The sequence below is a fragment of the Anolis carolinensis genome, chromosome 2, assembly GCF_035594765.1.
Source record: "Anolis carolinensis isolate JA03-04 chromosome 2, rAnoCar3.1.pri, whole genome shotgun sequence".
In the NCBI taxonomy this organism is placed as follows: Eukaryota; Metazoa; Chordata; class Lepidosauria; order Squamata; family Dactyloidae; genus Anolis; species Anolis carolinensis.
In genome coordinates, this window is record NC_085842.1 from 121,737,244 (window position 1) to 121,754,254 (window position 17,011).

Here is a 17,011-nt window from a genome sequence, read left to right on the forward strand (position 1 = left end):
AAATAAGTGGACTTTTGAAATTGGGATTAAAAGACTAGTATGAAAGACATGTAGTATCCTGGCTTATATGAAATGCTAAACCATATTTTAATGCATAAAGACAAGCTGGGTGAGCATGAACAAACCTGTGTTACACTTATTTATTTGTTTGTTTGTTTGTTTACTTTATTTATAACCCATCTTTTTCTACCCCAGAGGGGACTCAAGGCGGCTTACAAACATTAAAATACATCTCAATATCAAAAATCTAAACATGAGCAATTAAAAGACATATTGATCAATTAAACAGATTAAAACCAAATAAAATGCTTTTCCTAGACTTACCGGTAAGTTTCACTTTTCATTTGGTATTATGTACCTGGCTTAAATAAATTCTGGCTATTTATAACTGCCTAGAAGAGGGGTCCTCAAACTTTTAAAGCAGAGGGCCGGTTCACAATCCTTCAGACTGTGGAGGGGCCGAATTATCATTTGGAGGAAAAAAACCCGAACAAATTCCTATGCACACTGCACATGTCTTATTTGTAGTGCAAAACAACAACTACAACAATGAAAACAATTGTAACCAACATAAACCTATCAGGATTTCAATGGGAAGTGTGGGCCTGCTTCTGGACAATGAGATAGTCAGGTTAATTAGGATTGTTGTTGTTGTTGTGTGCCTTCAAGTCATTTCAGACTTTGGGCGAGCCTAAGTCTAAAAGTATTTATTTATTTATTTATTCATTTATTACATTTATTTATTACATTTATATCCCGCCCTTCACACCCCGAAGGAGACTCAGAGCAGCTGTATGTACATACAAATATATTACAGTAGAGTCTCACTTATCCAACGTTCTGGATTATCCAACGCATTTTTGTAGTCAATGTTTTCAATATATTGTGATATTTTGGTGCTAAATTTGTAAATACTACATAGCATAAATGTGTAATGAACTACTTTTTCTGTCAAATTTGTTGTATAACATGATGTTTTGGTGCTTAATTTGTAAAATCATAACCTATTTTGATGTTTAATAGGCATTTTCTTAATATCTCCTTATTATCCAACATATTCGCTTATCCAACGTTCTGCCGGCCCGTTTACGTTGGATAAGTGAGACTCTACGGTATATTATTAGCATAGCACAATATTAGCATTATATATTACTATATTGAACTATACCACTATACTGTAATATTATATGTAATATATATCATATAATTAATATTATTATATGGTATTATTAGCATTATATTGTATAACATTATAATATTATTATCAATATTATATGTATATACAATATATTATATTATTTAAAATGATATAAAATATTATATTATAAAACTGAGGGCGGGGGCCAGGTAAATGACCTTGGAGGGCCACATCCGGCCCCCGGGCCTTAGTTTGGGGACCCCTGGCCTAGAATCTTGCATATTTGTATGCCAGAAGATAATATATTACTATGAAGAAATTGTTACATCTGTAGAAATAAGTATGTACAGTATATAGGAATATATACAGAAATGTAATGTGATAATCATTCTAAATATTTGAAGGGCTGTTACATCTAAGACGAAGCAAACATTGTTTTCTGTTCCTCCCATTCATAGGACCTGAAATAATGGATCCAAGTTACAAGAAACACAATTTCGATAAGCATTAAGAATAATGACCAGGTAATAAGTACTATTTAAAAGCAGAATGGACTACTTCGGAAGGTGGTGGAAACTTCTTTAATGGAGTATTTCAGATGTCATTTGTACACAGTATTAAACTGTGGATGAAATCATAGAATCAAAGAGTTGGAAGAGACCTCATGGGCCATCCAGTCCAACCCCTAATGGATATCTGCATTGGCAGGAAATGAGACTGGATCAAACATGGGTGTCCTTCTAGCTCTAGAGTTCTACAGTCCTAATATGTATGCAGAAGTTGCCATATTGATGATCTGGCAGAAACACAAGCATGGGTCAGTAGTAGCAGATCTGTACTAAATATGTACTAAATAGGCATGCTAGAGTAAAATTAGAACAGCTACTCTTCTGGTGACATGGGGTTTGAAGTGAGGAGTCCAGGCAAAAATACTGTAAGTTTCTGAATCCTTATGATGGCATAGATTATATTGATGAAACTCAAAGGACTGGCCCATTAGGCAATGTGATACAAACTCTTGCTATATTTCTTATTTCAAAAATAAATGGCTACTCTGCCAATTTAAGGCAGAGGTTCATTATTCCACAGACGACTGGGAAGTACAGCATAGACAGATGTGCAATCATTTTCTTTCTAGTGCTCTTCTAGCTGACCCTTTGAGAATGTCTTCTCAAGAGGATAATTAATTCTGCATCTATAATAACTCAAGTCAGAAGATTCTTTTAGCAGAAATTAAACTGCTGTTGTGATATTGTGTATGTTTTGCCCCATGAGAAAAATGGATTATGGTTCATTGTGCTGTTTTATAAAACCTAAACATTTATTCTCTACTCTAGAAATACGTTTTGGTTGTTTAAAGAGAGATACTTCACGGGGGTGCCACCTACCTATTCTTTGGAAATGATAAGCAGGAAGTGAAGATGTCTTCATCTATAAGAAGTATTTATATTTTCTTCTGTCATAATGTTTTTTAAATACATAGTTGCATATATTGGACATAAATGGTCTATCCCAAAAGTAATGAGAATGATTGAATTATTTATTACACATTCATGCAATTACAGCTGCCAGCACGGAGCCCCACCAGAAGTAGCCCCATGTCATCTGATGGGTTCTGGCGGACTCCATCCTGGCATCATGCTGGCAATGCTCAGAGACAGGGAAAACCATTTGTCTGACGAGGGTGAAACCACCATAGAACGTTCAAAAAACCCTGCTTTATATCAACAATACATATTTTTGATCAAATAAGGGTTTTTTTTGTTTTGTTTTAAGCAGAGAATCTGTTACAGGCCTTTGGTAACATTAATGGAATGGTATTATAGCTACACAATAGGAAGTTTGACAAAATGAACTTTGCTACAATAAAATAAAGTTGTATCAAGCTTGCAGTAAACAAACATCTTCCTAGGCTATTCTTTATTCTTACAGATGCCAAGAAAAGTGTGCAAAAGCATGGAGAACAGTTATGCAAAAAAAGCAAAAAATAAAGTCAAAATTAGTCACAGAAAATAAAATAATGACTAACTAGCTGTTGTTGTCAAGCTGTGGCTTTCCGGGTGTTTGGGCCTCTTGCTCCCAGAACTTTTAGACAGCTTGTTCAATGGTCAGGAATTCTGGGAGATGAAGTCCAAAACATGTGGAGGGCCACAAGTTGTGCAGGCCTGCTCTAGTTGAAGTTTCCAGGTAATTCCCAAGAGTAGTGTGATTTATAACACATACAGTAATCCATCTGGCAATAGCTATCAAGATAGGAGAGCTGGTAAAATAAACTCCAGGACTCTGAAGCCATCTGAAGGTGCTTCTTGACATGCCATTCAATTTAGTGAAGAGGTGGATCAGCTTCATGGTTGTAATATGATGCATGAAGTTGATCAGGTCGTAATGTGGGCCAAGACCACTCAACACGGCCTTGATTAGCATTACCTGAATTTGTGGAAAACATGAAGCTACTCCAAAGCTCTGGATTATCTCGTGATTTCAGGGCTGTCTAATCAATGGTGCCGCTTCCTATTTGGTATAGTTGATAAGACACTATCCCACTTTTCCTGGATTCAAGGAAGCTTGGAGAAAATGATGCCAGGTGGGAAGCAAAATGAAGACACTGCTATCCAGAATGTTGAGGAAATCAGAAGTGGAAAGAGGAGAAAGGGGATTCTTCTTCTCCCTCTTCTCCTGTTTCTTCAGCATGTTGGATAGCATCATTCCAAGTGCTGAGGAGTGCCTACCTCCATATTGGTGCCCATTTGGCACTGCTAAGGTAAGTTGCAGGGAGGCAAGATTTGGATGCCAGGTGGGTGGTGACAAACTGGTTTCGCCATTGCTAGTCTGTGCAGCTACTAGGTTCAGTGAACTCTGAATGCTGCTAGTATGACTGTCATGCCACGGCTGATCCGGCTCAGGGGGCTGACAATATAGTTATCCCCACTCAGTCAACCGAAAGTAGCCCACTCCAGATCAGCTTCGGAATAACTATGGCACTGGTCCCATTGATACCAGAGTATCTCTGTTTCTTACGGCGTTATCTTCCATTCTGAATAAAACTACTGGTCACCAGTTTGTCATTGGTTGCAAACAGAAAAGTAAGGAATCACTTTACATTACAGAGCCCTGTTTTGAGAACTGCTAAAGAAAAAAAATCACAATATAAATATGATATCAATTTAATGTGAACTATGGCATAGCTTTAAGTACTATGAAGATTCTGATTCTAATGCTATCAAAGTACACATTAACAAGCAAGTAAAAACATCATAGAAGGACAAAAAACTCATCAGGTGTGTCAAATCCCCGACATTCAGAAACCATGTGGGGAAAGCAGCACACGCTGACTTAAGCACTAAAGTATGGATGCTTTAATTAATCCAGGGTGAATTTAATTGCTTTAGTTAAGTGGAAATCGGGTTAAAAATGATGCAGAGCATGCTGGGGTATGTTAAAAACATGACATATGAGTGAGGATGAATCGATAAATTAAAAGTGCACAGATGTTTTAATTAAACCCAGAGAAGTTAACAAAGATCACCAGAGACTTTTAAGCCTATGATTAATTCAATTCATTTTAAATACCTGTACAGATATGAGAATGCCTCCATTTTGAGAGTTATAAAAGTTCTCAATCAATAAGCATTTAAGCTGCTCTGAAGAGAAAAGCCTTTTAGAATTACAGAGGGTAGATCACTGGATACATGAATGGCTAGTACAGGTAGTCTATGAATGAATGGGAAAAATGAAAAAGGAGAATGACGACACATTTACTGAAATGTGGGACAATTACTTACAGCTGTTTGCCAACTAAGAAGAGAAGCAAATACACTTTGTGGAACAACATTACTTATACAGTGAATATTTATGTTATTCCGAATGCCCACCAATCTTTGTTCTCTTTGCTTGGTTCAAAAATCTAACAGTTACAATTTTCTCTCACTCATTTGGATACAAAGGTGTCCAAGTGAAAGCTTTTTTTCTTAGTTGTTGCACAAATTGAAGCAGCTGCATTTCTTCCATTGAGTGTGAGGGGAAAAAACCCCCTCCAAATAGGCGAGAAAACGAGTGACATACCTACTGTATTACGATACAGCCTGATAGTTGGGTACAGGTACTATACTAGTACGAACTATAGATATTGCATTTTAAACTGTATTAGATTATATTGTATTTATACTTAATTTACTCAAAAGCATCAGACCAAACAAGACAAGAGCTGAAGCAGTGTATATGTCCTGAACAAGTAAATCAATTAATGTCAACATGCCTGAAAGTCATTTAGGTGTGTGTGAGAGAGAAATAAAAAGGAGAAGTAAATAACAGTCACATAAAAAGCAATGGTAGTTGTGTTTCACCACAAAGGAAATTCCAAAATCCATATTTGACTATAACTTGATTAGACCAACCAGAAGGAGACAAAACCTTAGGACAGCTTTTGTGATGTCTAGACCATTATCAGGGTGAATATTAAGAAAACAGGCAGTGAAGGGAGGGTGTGGTCATTTTATCTCCATGGTATCTTGAGATAGAATGGATAAGGAATGCATGCAGATATTCAGTTGTGGCTCTGTCTAGTGATTTGCTAGTTCAGCTTAACCTAAAGCATAGCCATAAAAAAAGGAGGAAACGTTTGATGTTCCCTTTCTGAAGGCTGAAATTCCAGCATAAACTCAGAACTGTTTTCATATACTTCCACAACCAACATTTTAATCCCTTGCATTGAGCCCCCATGGCACAATGGGTTAAACTTTTGTGCTGGCAGAACAGCTGACCGAGAGGTCAGCGGTTAAAATCTGGGGAGTGCAGGTGAGCTCCCTCTGTCAGCTCCAGCTCCCCATGTGGGGACATGAGAAAAGCCTCCCACAAGAGTGGTAAAACATCAAACATCAGCGTGTCCCCTGGGCAATGTCCGTGCAGATGGCCAATTCTCTCACACCAGTAGCGACTTGCAGTTTCTCAAGTTGATCCTGACGTAAAAAAAAATCTCTTGTAAATCAATTTGGACCTTCACATACCAACCTTTACCAGACAATAACAACTTCAGACCAAAGTACGCAACCTTTTTTCTTATTTCTGACACAAATTCTTGTTTTAATTTTTTGTCAAATATTTTATATTCCTCATTCTAATCTGCACCTCTTTGTAGACATATTCAAATCAAGTTTTCTCTAATCATGAAATATCTTCCTTCTTTTCTAAATTAGATCCAATTATGTTCTTTAAAAAACACATTTGTAATCCATCATTGAGCAGGTGAATCCCCAGCAGCAGTTGGTGTCACCAAATTCTCTTGACATTGTTGACCCATTCCTTGATCTCCCTCATCTGAAGAGGTGTGCACCCTTTCATCATTTCTTTGTCTCTGTTCTTTAAATATTGAATCAACCTTCATATTTTCCTCTTAGTCTCCATCCAAATTTATTTCACGAAATCCGTTGCTTTTTGCAGTCCATTGGAGTTTCTGGCCTTTAAAAGCAAAACCTAGTCCTTAAGATTTTCCCCATCTAAATGGGAATCTTGTTTTGTTTCAACTGATCCGCCAAAAAGTCATAATTTCTTTCATTGAGTAGAACTCTCACTGGAATCTTTTTGAAAACTACCATTTCACCTCCATTCATCTTCATTTTAGTTTTGGAGTGTTTTTGAAGGGTCAAATCTCTTGTAGTCTTTTTGAGGATACAAGCATTTTTTTTCCCTTCTCAACTTAGAATTTATTATATAAATCCTATCCATCTCAAAGCATACTTCCTCTTTCCCTTACTCCAAAAAATCTGGCAAAGGATTGACCATTTTCATTTTTATGTTTTGTACGGGGCTAGATAATATTCTTTCTCCTTCACTTCAGGTAAGGCTAAGATTTTTTTTCTCTTTGCTCATTGTTTTAGCCTTCAATTCCAGTTTTTCCACTCTCATTAATTATTATTATTACAATTATGATTATGTTTATTTATTGTTATCTCTTCCTGCAGAGATTCAAAGTGGCTCACAACTAAAAGGATTGCAATAAAACTTAAAATATACAAATGTACAAGTATTAAAACAGTAAAAATGTCATTAACAGCATATAAAATCACAGCAGCCCCTGACAATCTTAAAGAACTTCTTCTTTAAAATCCTGATTGAATAAAAAGGGTTTAACATGCCATCTGAAGGACAGCAGGGAGGGAGCCATTCTGACTTTCCTGGGCAGGGAATTCCAGAGTCGAGGGGCAGCCACTGAGAAGGAGGCCCCCCTATCTCATTCCCACCAATTGAGCTTGAGATGGAGGTAGTACTGAGAGAATGGCCTCTCCTGAAGATCTCAGGGCATGGGCAGGTTCATACAAGGGGATGTAGTAGGCCAAATAGCCTGGACCTGAACTGCCTAGGGCTTTAAAGGTTATAACCAGCACTTTGAATTGTGCTCGGTAACAGACCTGGAGCCAGTGGAGATGCTTCAATGGGGGGGTTGTCTGTTCCCTGTAGCCAGTCCCAGTTAGCAACCTGGCCACGCTCTTTGAACCAGCTGAAGTTTCTGAACACTCATCAGAGGCAGGAGCAGCGCCACTATAAGACATTGCCTCCCAGTCCCTTCCCAGCAAGATGACCCAGAAGAATACCATGGCCAATGATATCAAAAGCCGCTGAGATATCCAGGAGAATCAACGGGACACACTGCCCCTCTCTGTCTAGTTCTCTGTGTAGATTATCCACCAAGGTGACCAAAGCTGTTTCTGTTCCACAGTCAGACCTGAAACAAGATTGAAATGGATCTAGATAATCCATTTAATCCAGAAAGCCCTGGAGTTGGGAGGCCACCACAAGCTCCAAGAACTTGCTCAGAAAGGGGAGGTTGGACACTGGCCTATAGTTGTTCATTATAGAGAGGTTTAGGGATGGCTTTTTAAACTAACTCCTTTAGGCAAACTGGAACTTTGTCTTGTTCTAAGGAGGCATTGACCACCACCATCACCCACTCTGCCAATCCCCCTCTGGTTTGTTTGACCAGCCAGGAAGAGCGGGGATCTAGAATACATGTGGTAGCTCTCACTTACTTTCACTTCACTCTAATCTCCGTCTCATGTGCTTCATTGCTACCAACTCCTTGGAAAACCAAGGAAAGGGGACGTTCAGGAGTGATTATGTTCCTTCTCCATGGCGGCCCCCCGGCTCTGGAACACGCTCCCCAGGGAAATTAGGCAAGCTGCCACCTTGGAAGTGTTCAGGAAGAGCCTGAAAACCTGGCTCTTCAAACAGGCCTTTGAAGAAGTACCGTCCACTGTATGCTAAACTCTTGTACTAGCAGTTTCTTCTGACCAGTTGTACCTGCTGGTTAACTCCTTGACATAGCCTCAGAGTTCACCCCAGTTTAAGGCTCTTCCCATGACCTTGTAGCACCTTAACTTCCTTCTTGTTTACAAGTTTCACTCAGTGCACTTTGCCCAGCTCATTTTATGTTTGTATTGCTGTGTTTTTCATGTGTTTTATAATGATTGTGATTTTTTAATGACTTTTAAATTTATTTGTGTGTTTTTGTATTTGATATTTATATTTGATATCACTGTATGCTGGTTTTATACCTGTGAGCCGCCCCGAGTCCCTCTGGGAAGATGGTGGCAGGGTACAAAAATAAAATTATTATTATTATTATTATTATTATTATTATTATTATTATTATTATTATTGCCCTGGCCATATCTTTTAATATCTTTTACTTCTCCCCTAATCTCATGTCATATTTCCTGTTTCAATTCTTACCTTTCATACTGTTTCACCAGAACCAACCCGACCTATTTTAATTCATCCATCATTCAAGTTATTTCTGCTGAAGTAGCATTTTCAGGTGACTTATTTCAGTGGTTCTCATGGTCTCTGTTACTCTGGCAACATTGGCAATATTAAAAAAAAAACGTTTAGAATTTAACCTCGAAGCTTAAGATCATCAGGTGAGGCCCTGCTCATGGTCCCGTCAGCCTCACAGGTGCAGCTGGTGAGGACGAGAGACAGGGCCTTTTCAGTAGTGGCTCCCCGCCTATGGAACACCCTCCCCAGTGAAGTCAGGCAGGCTCCCTCCCTCCTATCCTTCCGTAGGAAGGTTAAAACTTGGTTGTGGGGCCAGGCTTTCGAATAACAATTAGCAGCGTTAATTACTATTATGTACGCTGGAACTAAATTGACAGACCCAGTCTTTTAAACTTGAACACGCCTATCTGTATTTTATAATGCGTTTTATGAATGTCCGATGTAAGTTAATTTTTTAACTGATTTATAGTGTATTGTACAATTTTTATATATGCATTTTATTGTAAGCCACCCTGAGTCCCCTGTTGGGTGAGAAGGGCGGGATATAAATATTGTAATAAATAAATATATGGCAAACATTCAGTGCCATCAGACAAACAACATACAGTATAGACACACACAGAGGCAATTTTAACATTTCCAGCTTCATGAGGGTATGCTCGATTCCGGCCACAGGGAATCCATGAGTGACACCGAGTGTTGTACTTCCTCATTCCTTTCCACGTGCTGCTGGAAGTTTTATGGTGCTGTAAATTAGTTAAATTAGCCTCCCACATAAAGCATACCTAAATTTCCTAGTTGACAGATACAACTGTCTTTCGGGCTGCTTAGGTAAACAGCAAGCCGGGCTATTTAATGGTCAGGGGCTTAACCCAACCTGGGCTTCGAACTCATGACCACTTGGTCAGTAGTGATTTATTGCAGCTGGTTACTAGCCAACTGCGACACAGCCTGGCCCTGGAAGGAAAAGGCTGTGCCCCCAAGGCAATGAATGAAGTAAAGCACCATGGACCCGCCAGGCTTACACCTGTTGCATGACTCTAGTAAAAGTTCAACCACTGGCATAATGGGATAACAAGATTCCTGTTGCAATTTCAGCCTATATAAGTTAGGGGAGGAGACAGAGAAACAGAAAGCACTAAGAACTATGAATTAGAAGAAAAAAAGAGACATTGATTCATTAATTCTTATTAGTTTTCTCTTCTGTTGAGTCTCCTATCTATGTAATACATATACCATAACTGTTTTCAAGAAAGTAATAGGATGTTATTTGGCAAGTCACACTTTTTTTGTGTCAGGAGCAACCTGAGTTGCTTCTGGAGTGAGAGAATTGGCCATCTGCAAGGACGTTGCCCAGGGGACTCCCGGATGTTTTGATGTTTTACCATCCTTGTGGGAGGCTTCTCTCATGTCCCCGCATGGAGCTGGAGCTGATAGAGGGAGCTCATCCGCGCTCTCCCTGGGTGGGATTCGAACCTGGCAGCCTTCAGGTTAGCAACCCAGCCTTCAAGTCACAAGGCTTTTATCCCCTAGGCTACCGAGGGCTTCAATGGATGTGACACTTGCTAAAGCAATAAAAAGAGTCACTTTCTCTTAGCATAACCTATCTCATCTATTATGAAACTCATTTGAACACACCTGTAAATGCACTTCAATCGAAGAAATAAAATGGGCTTACAGATCTGCGGGGGGTTGCTTTTGGGACTCCCCATAGATACCAAACCCCCAAATGGTGGTAATATGTGCATGGACATGTCAACATGTCTGTGTTCACATTGCCACCATTCTATACACAGGCAGTCCCCAAGTAATATCTAACTTACAAATGACTCATAGTTAACAATGGGAGTAAGACAACAGGAAGTGAAATCTACCCCTTGGGAGGGAAATTCAGTCCTAGAAAAGTTATCATGGGAAAAGGAGCCTCCACTGAAGCTTTATCCCCAATCTTTGTTTCAAAAACAAGCCAAATTTTTCAAAATCCAATTATCACAGGGACAGAAAGTGTGGTGAAATGTTCTGAACAGGGGCACTGACAGCAAAACCAACACCACAGGGGTCTTTTCTATGCTATCAAAAACTTTTCTGTTCAAGGAATTCAACAACAATGAAATCTTGTCTTTGATCTATTCTTATTAAATTAAAACAAAGAAGGACAAAAGAAAATTAGTAAAAGCAAGGGCTTCACAGTTCTATCATTTGCTTTCAGTAAATGCACTATATTCTCAGTTCAGTAAATCTTGGATCTTTGTCAAGGTGGTCCAACTGTACTAATATTTACATATATGAAAATCCTTACTTTGCCTATAGGCTGGGGGATGACTGGAAATTGGGGAGAGTCAGCACATTTCACCAATATAAAAAAAAATTACTATGTTTTCTAATAGTGACATTGTTTTGTTCCCGCTGACAGATGTAGAGCAGCAGAAGCTGTCATTTTCAGTAGTATTTCTCTACTTACTCACTAATTTGAAATCTACCCTTTCAAATTCCAGTATAGGAGGTCAAATGAATACATATAACGTGGCAGGGGTAGGGCCATAGTGTGAGCTCTCACCTTGACTTCATCATACATGTCTTCACAAGCGTCATAGGATGCCTGTGCCCTAGTTGATCTACAGAGCCCCACACTGCCCATTACCTGACACACACTCACTTCTGGTGGGGAACAATGGGGCCAGCATGGGGGGAAGCTGTACGGCAACGCTTCCACACATGTGATAGGGAAGCATTGCTGTAGGTGAGGCAGGGTGAGAGGATTGCCCTGCCGATTTGCCACGGAGGCTGGCAAATCACCCGGATGACCTCATCATTGTGATGATGTCATGAGGTGATAATCAAACATGGAGCATGTTAACAGACTTACCAAAGAAGGGGGGGGGGAGGGAGGGAGGTGGAGAAACCCAAGACTATTAACACTGACCATTTTCACAAACATTTATGCTTAATGAAATGGAACCCTGTTGTGCCAATAAAAACAAAGCAAAGTATTACAAAGAAAACTATGCTAGATTGGGTATGGGAAGAAGTAAACAGACTGTTGAAATAAAAAGAGTTTTATGTTTAGAAAAGGGAAAAAGGGGGAAGTATACTTTCCAAAGAAGACAAAATTACAGCTCAAATGATGAATGTAAACACAATAGCCCACTGTCGAACACAATAACAGAGGAGAAAAAGCAACAAAAAAGGGAAGTGGTAGTAGATGTATTAAACAAAAAGTCAACCTAACAGCAGGAGCACTGATGCAACTGAGTTTAAGATGAATTACTACCCTAACATATTCCAAGTATTCTTAGGGGTTAATATAAACATTTCTTTTAGAGCAAATAGTTTCTTATAACAGTATGTAGGGAAAGGAATCTGTTCTATAATGGCCTCTCTTATAAAATTAACAGGCTGCAGTACCATCATATATACATTTATATAGATAGTGAATTCATTCAACTGTCCATGCCACACAAGTTGTTGTATGTAAATGAAATCAGATAATTCAAAGTATTTATTTCTGAATTATTAGTAAATTCTAGCAGGTTATTAAGTTGTAAAAAATAATAACACAGTGAAATAGATTCTTCCAGTGCAATATGGCTGAAATTATCTCTAGTATGAAAAACTAAATTTGGTGGAATAGAAATACTATTCCTGCCAATATTCAAGATGTCCACTTTTTTCTAACCTTATTTGCTCTCCTTGCTTCCATAGGCACATATCCACTATTTCTTCTTTAGCTTACTTTTGTGGCTTTCTCCCTAAAACAGGGATTAAATAGCAAATAGATGATATCTAACAGATATGTGCCCTGATTGTACAATGCCATTAATGAGGGCCAATGAGAATAAGTGCAGGAAACCAATGTTCATGTAATCTTTTTTCCCTTCTTTCAGGGCAGCCTAAAAGGTAATTCAAAAAAGAATTGTGCTTCGGGCACTGTTGAAAATGTTTGCAGAAAAATTTCAACACCACCACACCAAAATATATATTGGAATAAAGTTTGTCCTATGGAATATGATTGCCAGTAAGCGAGTTCCAACAATATCTGCTATATATATGTACACAAGTGCAGACCAGGTCACAACACACATACATATGTTGAAAAATGTCTACCAGAATGATTTTCTCTATTTAATTAATATCAGTTTAAACGATTCTGGGGAGGTCATCGATTTTTAACCACAAAGATTTTAAACCAGCAATCCTATGGGCACTTAACTAGAAGGAAGCTCAACTGAAGCATGAATGTACTGTGTTTATGCTTGCTTAATTTATTGTTTTTGGAATATGCAAAAATGTAAATTAGAAAAAAATGGAAAGCTTACAGCAGGATACACACACACATACACAAATTTGTACAAGTTTAATGCACTTTTTCATATCAATGTCTGAAGCACACAGTTAGGACATACTAGGCTTCCTAATTATTCTCCTTTTGTTTAAAGTTGTCACATACTCATTTATTTATTTCTGAAGGTTTTTGATTTCTTCCACAATTCTCTACTGAGGAACTCTTATAGTCATATTAAGTGAAATCATGAGATTCCCGAAGTTACAAGAAATTATGTCATGTTCCTAAAGATGTATATCTTTAAAATATATCTCAGATGCATTAACTTCAAGTGTTTATGTACTGTATATACTCGAAGGTAAGCCGAGTTTTTCAGTCCTTATTTATGAGCTGAAAAAGCCTCTCCCGGCTTATACTCGGGTCAAGGTCAAGGCCGGCAACAGAGCCTGCAGGCTGTTGCTTGCAATATGTGATCTATTTCTCTCTTCTCTCTTATAAGTGTGTTTACTTTTCCAAAGCCTCCCTCACTCTTAATCAAGGAAATGTTTTGAAAAGAGAGACACCCTTGCAAGTCAGGAAGAAGAAAAATATATATATTCATTAATCTTATGAAAGCATTTTCCCCTGAAATATTTGTTAAACTCTCCTACAGATATATAGACATTAACCCCTTGCAAACTTTTGCCATCTCTATGTACCTTTATATGTGTATCTATCTATCTACATTAATTTTATATATGAATTTTCCCCTCACATGTTTGCAGGTTTTTGCAAATCCTTTATACATATAGATCCATGTACCTGTGTATCTGCAGCCATACATATACATTATTTTTATATATGAATTTACCCTCATATGTTTGCAAGTCTCTGCAAATATCTATATAAAGAGAGATGTCTGGATAGATATGAATATATTCTTACCTACCTATATATAGGGCTTGCAAATATTACAGAGGGGAAATGAACACACAAATATATATATATATATACATGTCTAAATAGATATGAACACACACACACACACACACATATATATGGCTTGCAAATATTGTAGGGGAAATGCACACACACACACATAGAGAGAGGGGGTTTTTGCAAATGTTTCAGGGGGAAATGCATATATGAAATTAGTATACATAATTATAGATCTATATCTAGCTCTGCATTGTTTATGTAGTCTTTGAATGTTTGCCTGTTACTATGTTGGAAGACAGCCTGAGCTCCCATGGGGAGATAGGGTGGGATCCAAATGAAGTTTTTTTTATTACAGTAGAGTCTCATTTATCCAACATAAACGGGCCGGCAGAATGTTGGATAAGCGAATATGTTGGATAATGAGAGATTAAGGAGAAGCCTATTAAACACCAAATTAGGTTATGATTTTACAAATTAAGCACCAAAACATCATGTTATACAACAAATTTGACAGAAAAAGTAGTTCAATATGCAGTAATGCTACGTAGTAATTACTGTATTTATGAATTTAGCACCAAAAAATCACGATATATTGAAAACATTGACTACAAAAATGCGTTGGATAATCCAGAACGTTGGATAAGCAAATGTTGGATAAGTGAGACTCTACTGTATTATTATTATTATTATTATTAGGTTATTGTTGATACCATATTGTTTTTGTTGCCCCTACTTTTCCACTTATAGAGCTAGTTTATTGTTTTTCTTTGAAATACAGTAAATATTCAAAAACATTTAACCTACTGATGCCTTGATTAATGAAATTTTATTGGTATCTATTTTTATTTTGAAATTTACCCGTAGCTGCTACAATTCCCACCCTCGGCTTATACTCGAGTTAATAAGTTATCCCAGTTTTTTGTGGTAAAACTAGGTGCCTCGGCTTATATTCGGGTCGGCTTATACTCAAGTATATATGGTATATGTAATCGTAACACTTAGCCACTAATCTTAATTAATTAATTATGTATGTATACAAACAACCTAATTCTTTTGTAGGCACACAGAAATTAACTGGCAGGAAATATCTTCAATCACTTCTTAAACAATTAGGCCTATATCCATTGAAAACAACTGGAGCAAAAAACCCTGCTGGCATTGTAATGAGACATTACTACTGTGCACAACACAATGATAGCCACTGGAAAAATGCTACTGTACTTCTGTGTGCCTCAGTGTAAAGGGTGAAATGGTAAAAATTTCAGATTGCTTGTGCTCCAATCCAATGCATGAGCAGGATAATAGGTGTAATCTCTATATCACAGTCTAAGTAACATTTACAAGTTTTACAGTTTAAAACATGATGTAAAATTGCAGGATTCATGAGCTGTTCTCAGAAGATACGTGTGTCAATGCAATTATTATCCAATTATATTTAAAAACTAGATATTGGCAAAACTAGATATTGGTAGTGGGAGAGGAAAAAGGAAATATGAAGTTACAGAAAATGGCATGCAAGTACCTTTAGCCCCCCCCCCCCACACACACACCCTTGGATAGCACAGCACAGGAATTACAACCGGCCAGCAAAACAGAATTCTATTACAGGCCGAAGACTGCCATTCCAAGGGCTGCAAAAGTTATTTTATCAGAGCACATGGTCAATGGTTAGGGGACTCTGGGAGGGCCCTTTCCCTGACACACTCTGAAGTTCATTAAGGGGAAGAAACTTAAAATAAACTGGTGTAAGAAAATGAAGTGGCTATGAAGTGGAAGTCCCTTGCTCAAATCTCAACTCATCATATCAGCTCAGCTCATCACTGGGTGGTCTAAAAGTAAGCTCTTATCTGTTCAAATACAGGCCCACCAATGAAAAATGATAACGGCTTATCTTTCAGAGTTGTTGGAAGGATTACTGAGGCAACGTAGGAGAAGTGCTTTGAACACTTCATTGAAGTGCTTTCTGAATTTATTTTCATTTCTATGGCAAACAATCCCCATGGCACAGGATAAAACACAGGAAAAATCTCTGAAAACAAAGTTAAGGAGTACCTTTAGCACAATCTGCTCCATGGTATCCAGGAAAACAATGACAGACTCCTGATACACATTCACCATTGCCATGACAATTACGGGGACAATCCTGCACAGAATCTGAAAGACAGATATTACTCATGTGTTAGCTGTTCCCTGTTTCAGTTATGCTGTGTTCATGTATTTCCTTGAAAGTTCAGTCACTTGGTTTGCTAAAAGTCACTTGAACTAAGACATAACTGGTTTAATATTATACAGGTTGAGTATCTCTCATCTGAAATGCCTGAGACCAGAAGTGCTTTACATACATTATGAAGTATCTTGTAGATGGAATCCAAATCTGAACACAAATTTAATGTGTTTCATATACAACGTATACTCAAGGTAATTTTACACAATATTTTTTAATAATTCAGTGCATGAAAACAAAGTTGGTTTCAAACTATCAGAAAGCAAAGATATGGGAGATTTTGGAATATTTCAGATTTTGGGATTCTGAATAAGGGATATTCAGCCTGTATTTTCTGAACATTTCTGTATCACTGTGCTCAACAGAACTTCCTCATTTTCTTTTTTTGCGTTTGAGTTGATATTTCTATGTGCGGAAAAGGAGTATTAGCTTGGAAAGCATTAATGCAGTATTATTTTCCATGTGAGAAGCAGAGAAGTCCCTTCTGTCATATAATGAGTTGAAATTGCACAGCCACAGTCAGGGGTCTCCAGTGCTAATCATCAGAATAAGCTGTTGTGTTTTTAGTAGCTGACTGCAATCTTGTATTATGTCAGAAAGAAGGTTCCTATATGTTATTACTTTTAAAAACCATATACAGATTTCCTGTGTAATAACTATTCTACCTTAACAATAGGTT

At 37.8% G+C, this 17,011-nt stretch overlaps 1 protein-coding gene across 18 annotated transcripts in view; it reads right to left on the bottom strand.

The window, feature by feature from the left end:
* Positions 1 to 17,011, bottom strand: part of tenm2 (teneurin transmembrane protein 2) — a 1,150,537-nt gene that overhangs the window by 166,294 nt on the left and 967,232 nt on the right. For all 18 annotated transcript variants that reach the window (XM_062973910.1, XM_062973906.1, XM_062973905.1 and 15 more), the window contains one exon: positions 16,161 to 16,262. In XM_062973910.1, the coding sequence (XP_062829980.1) occupies positions 16,161 to 16,262 (102 nt within the window). The remainder of the gene's footprint in view (positions 1 to 16,160; positions 16,263 to 17,011) is intronic.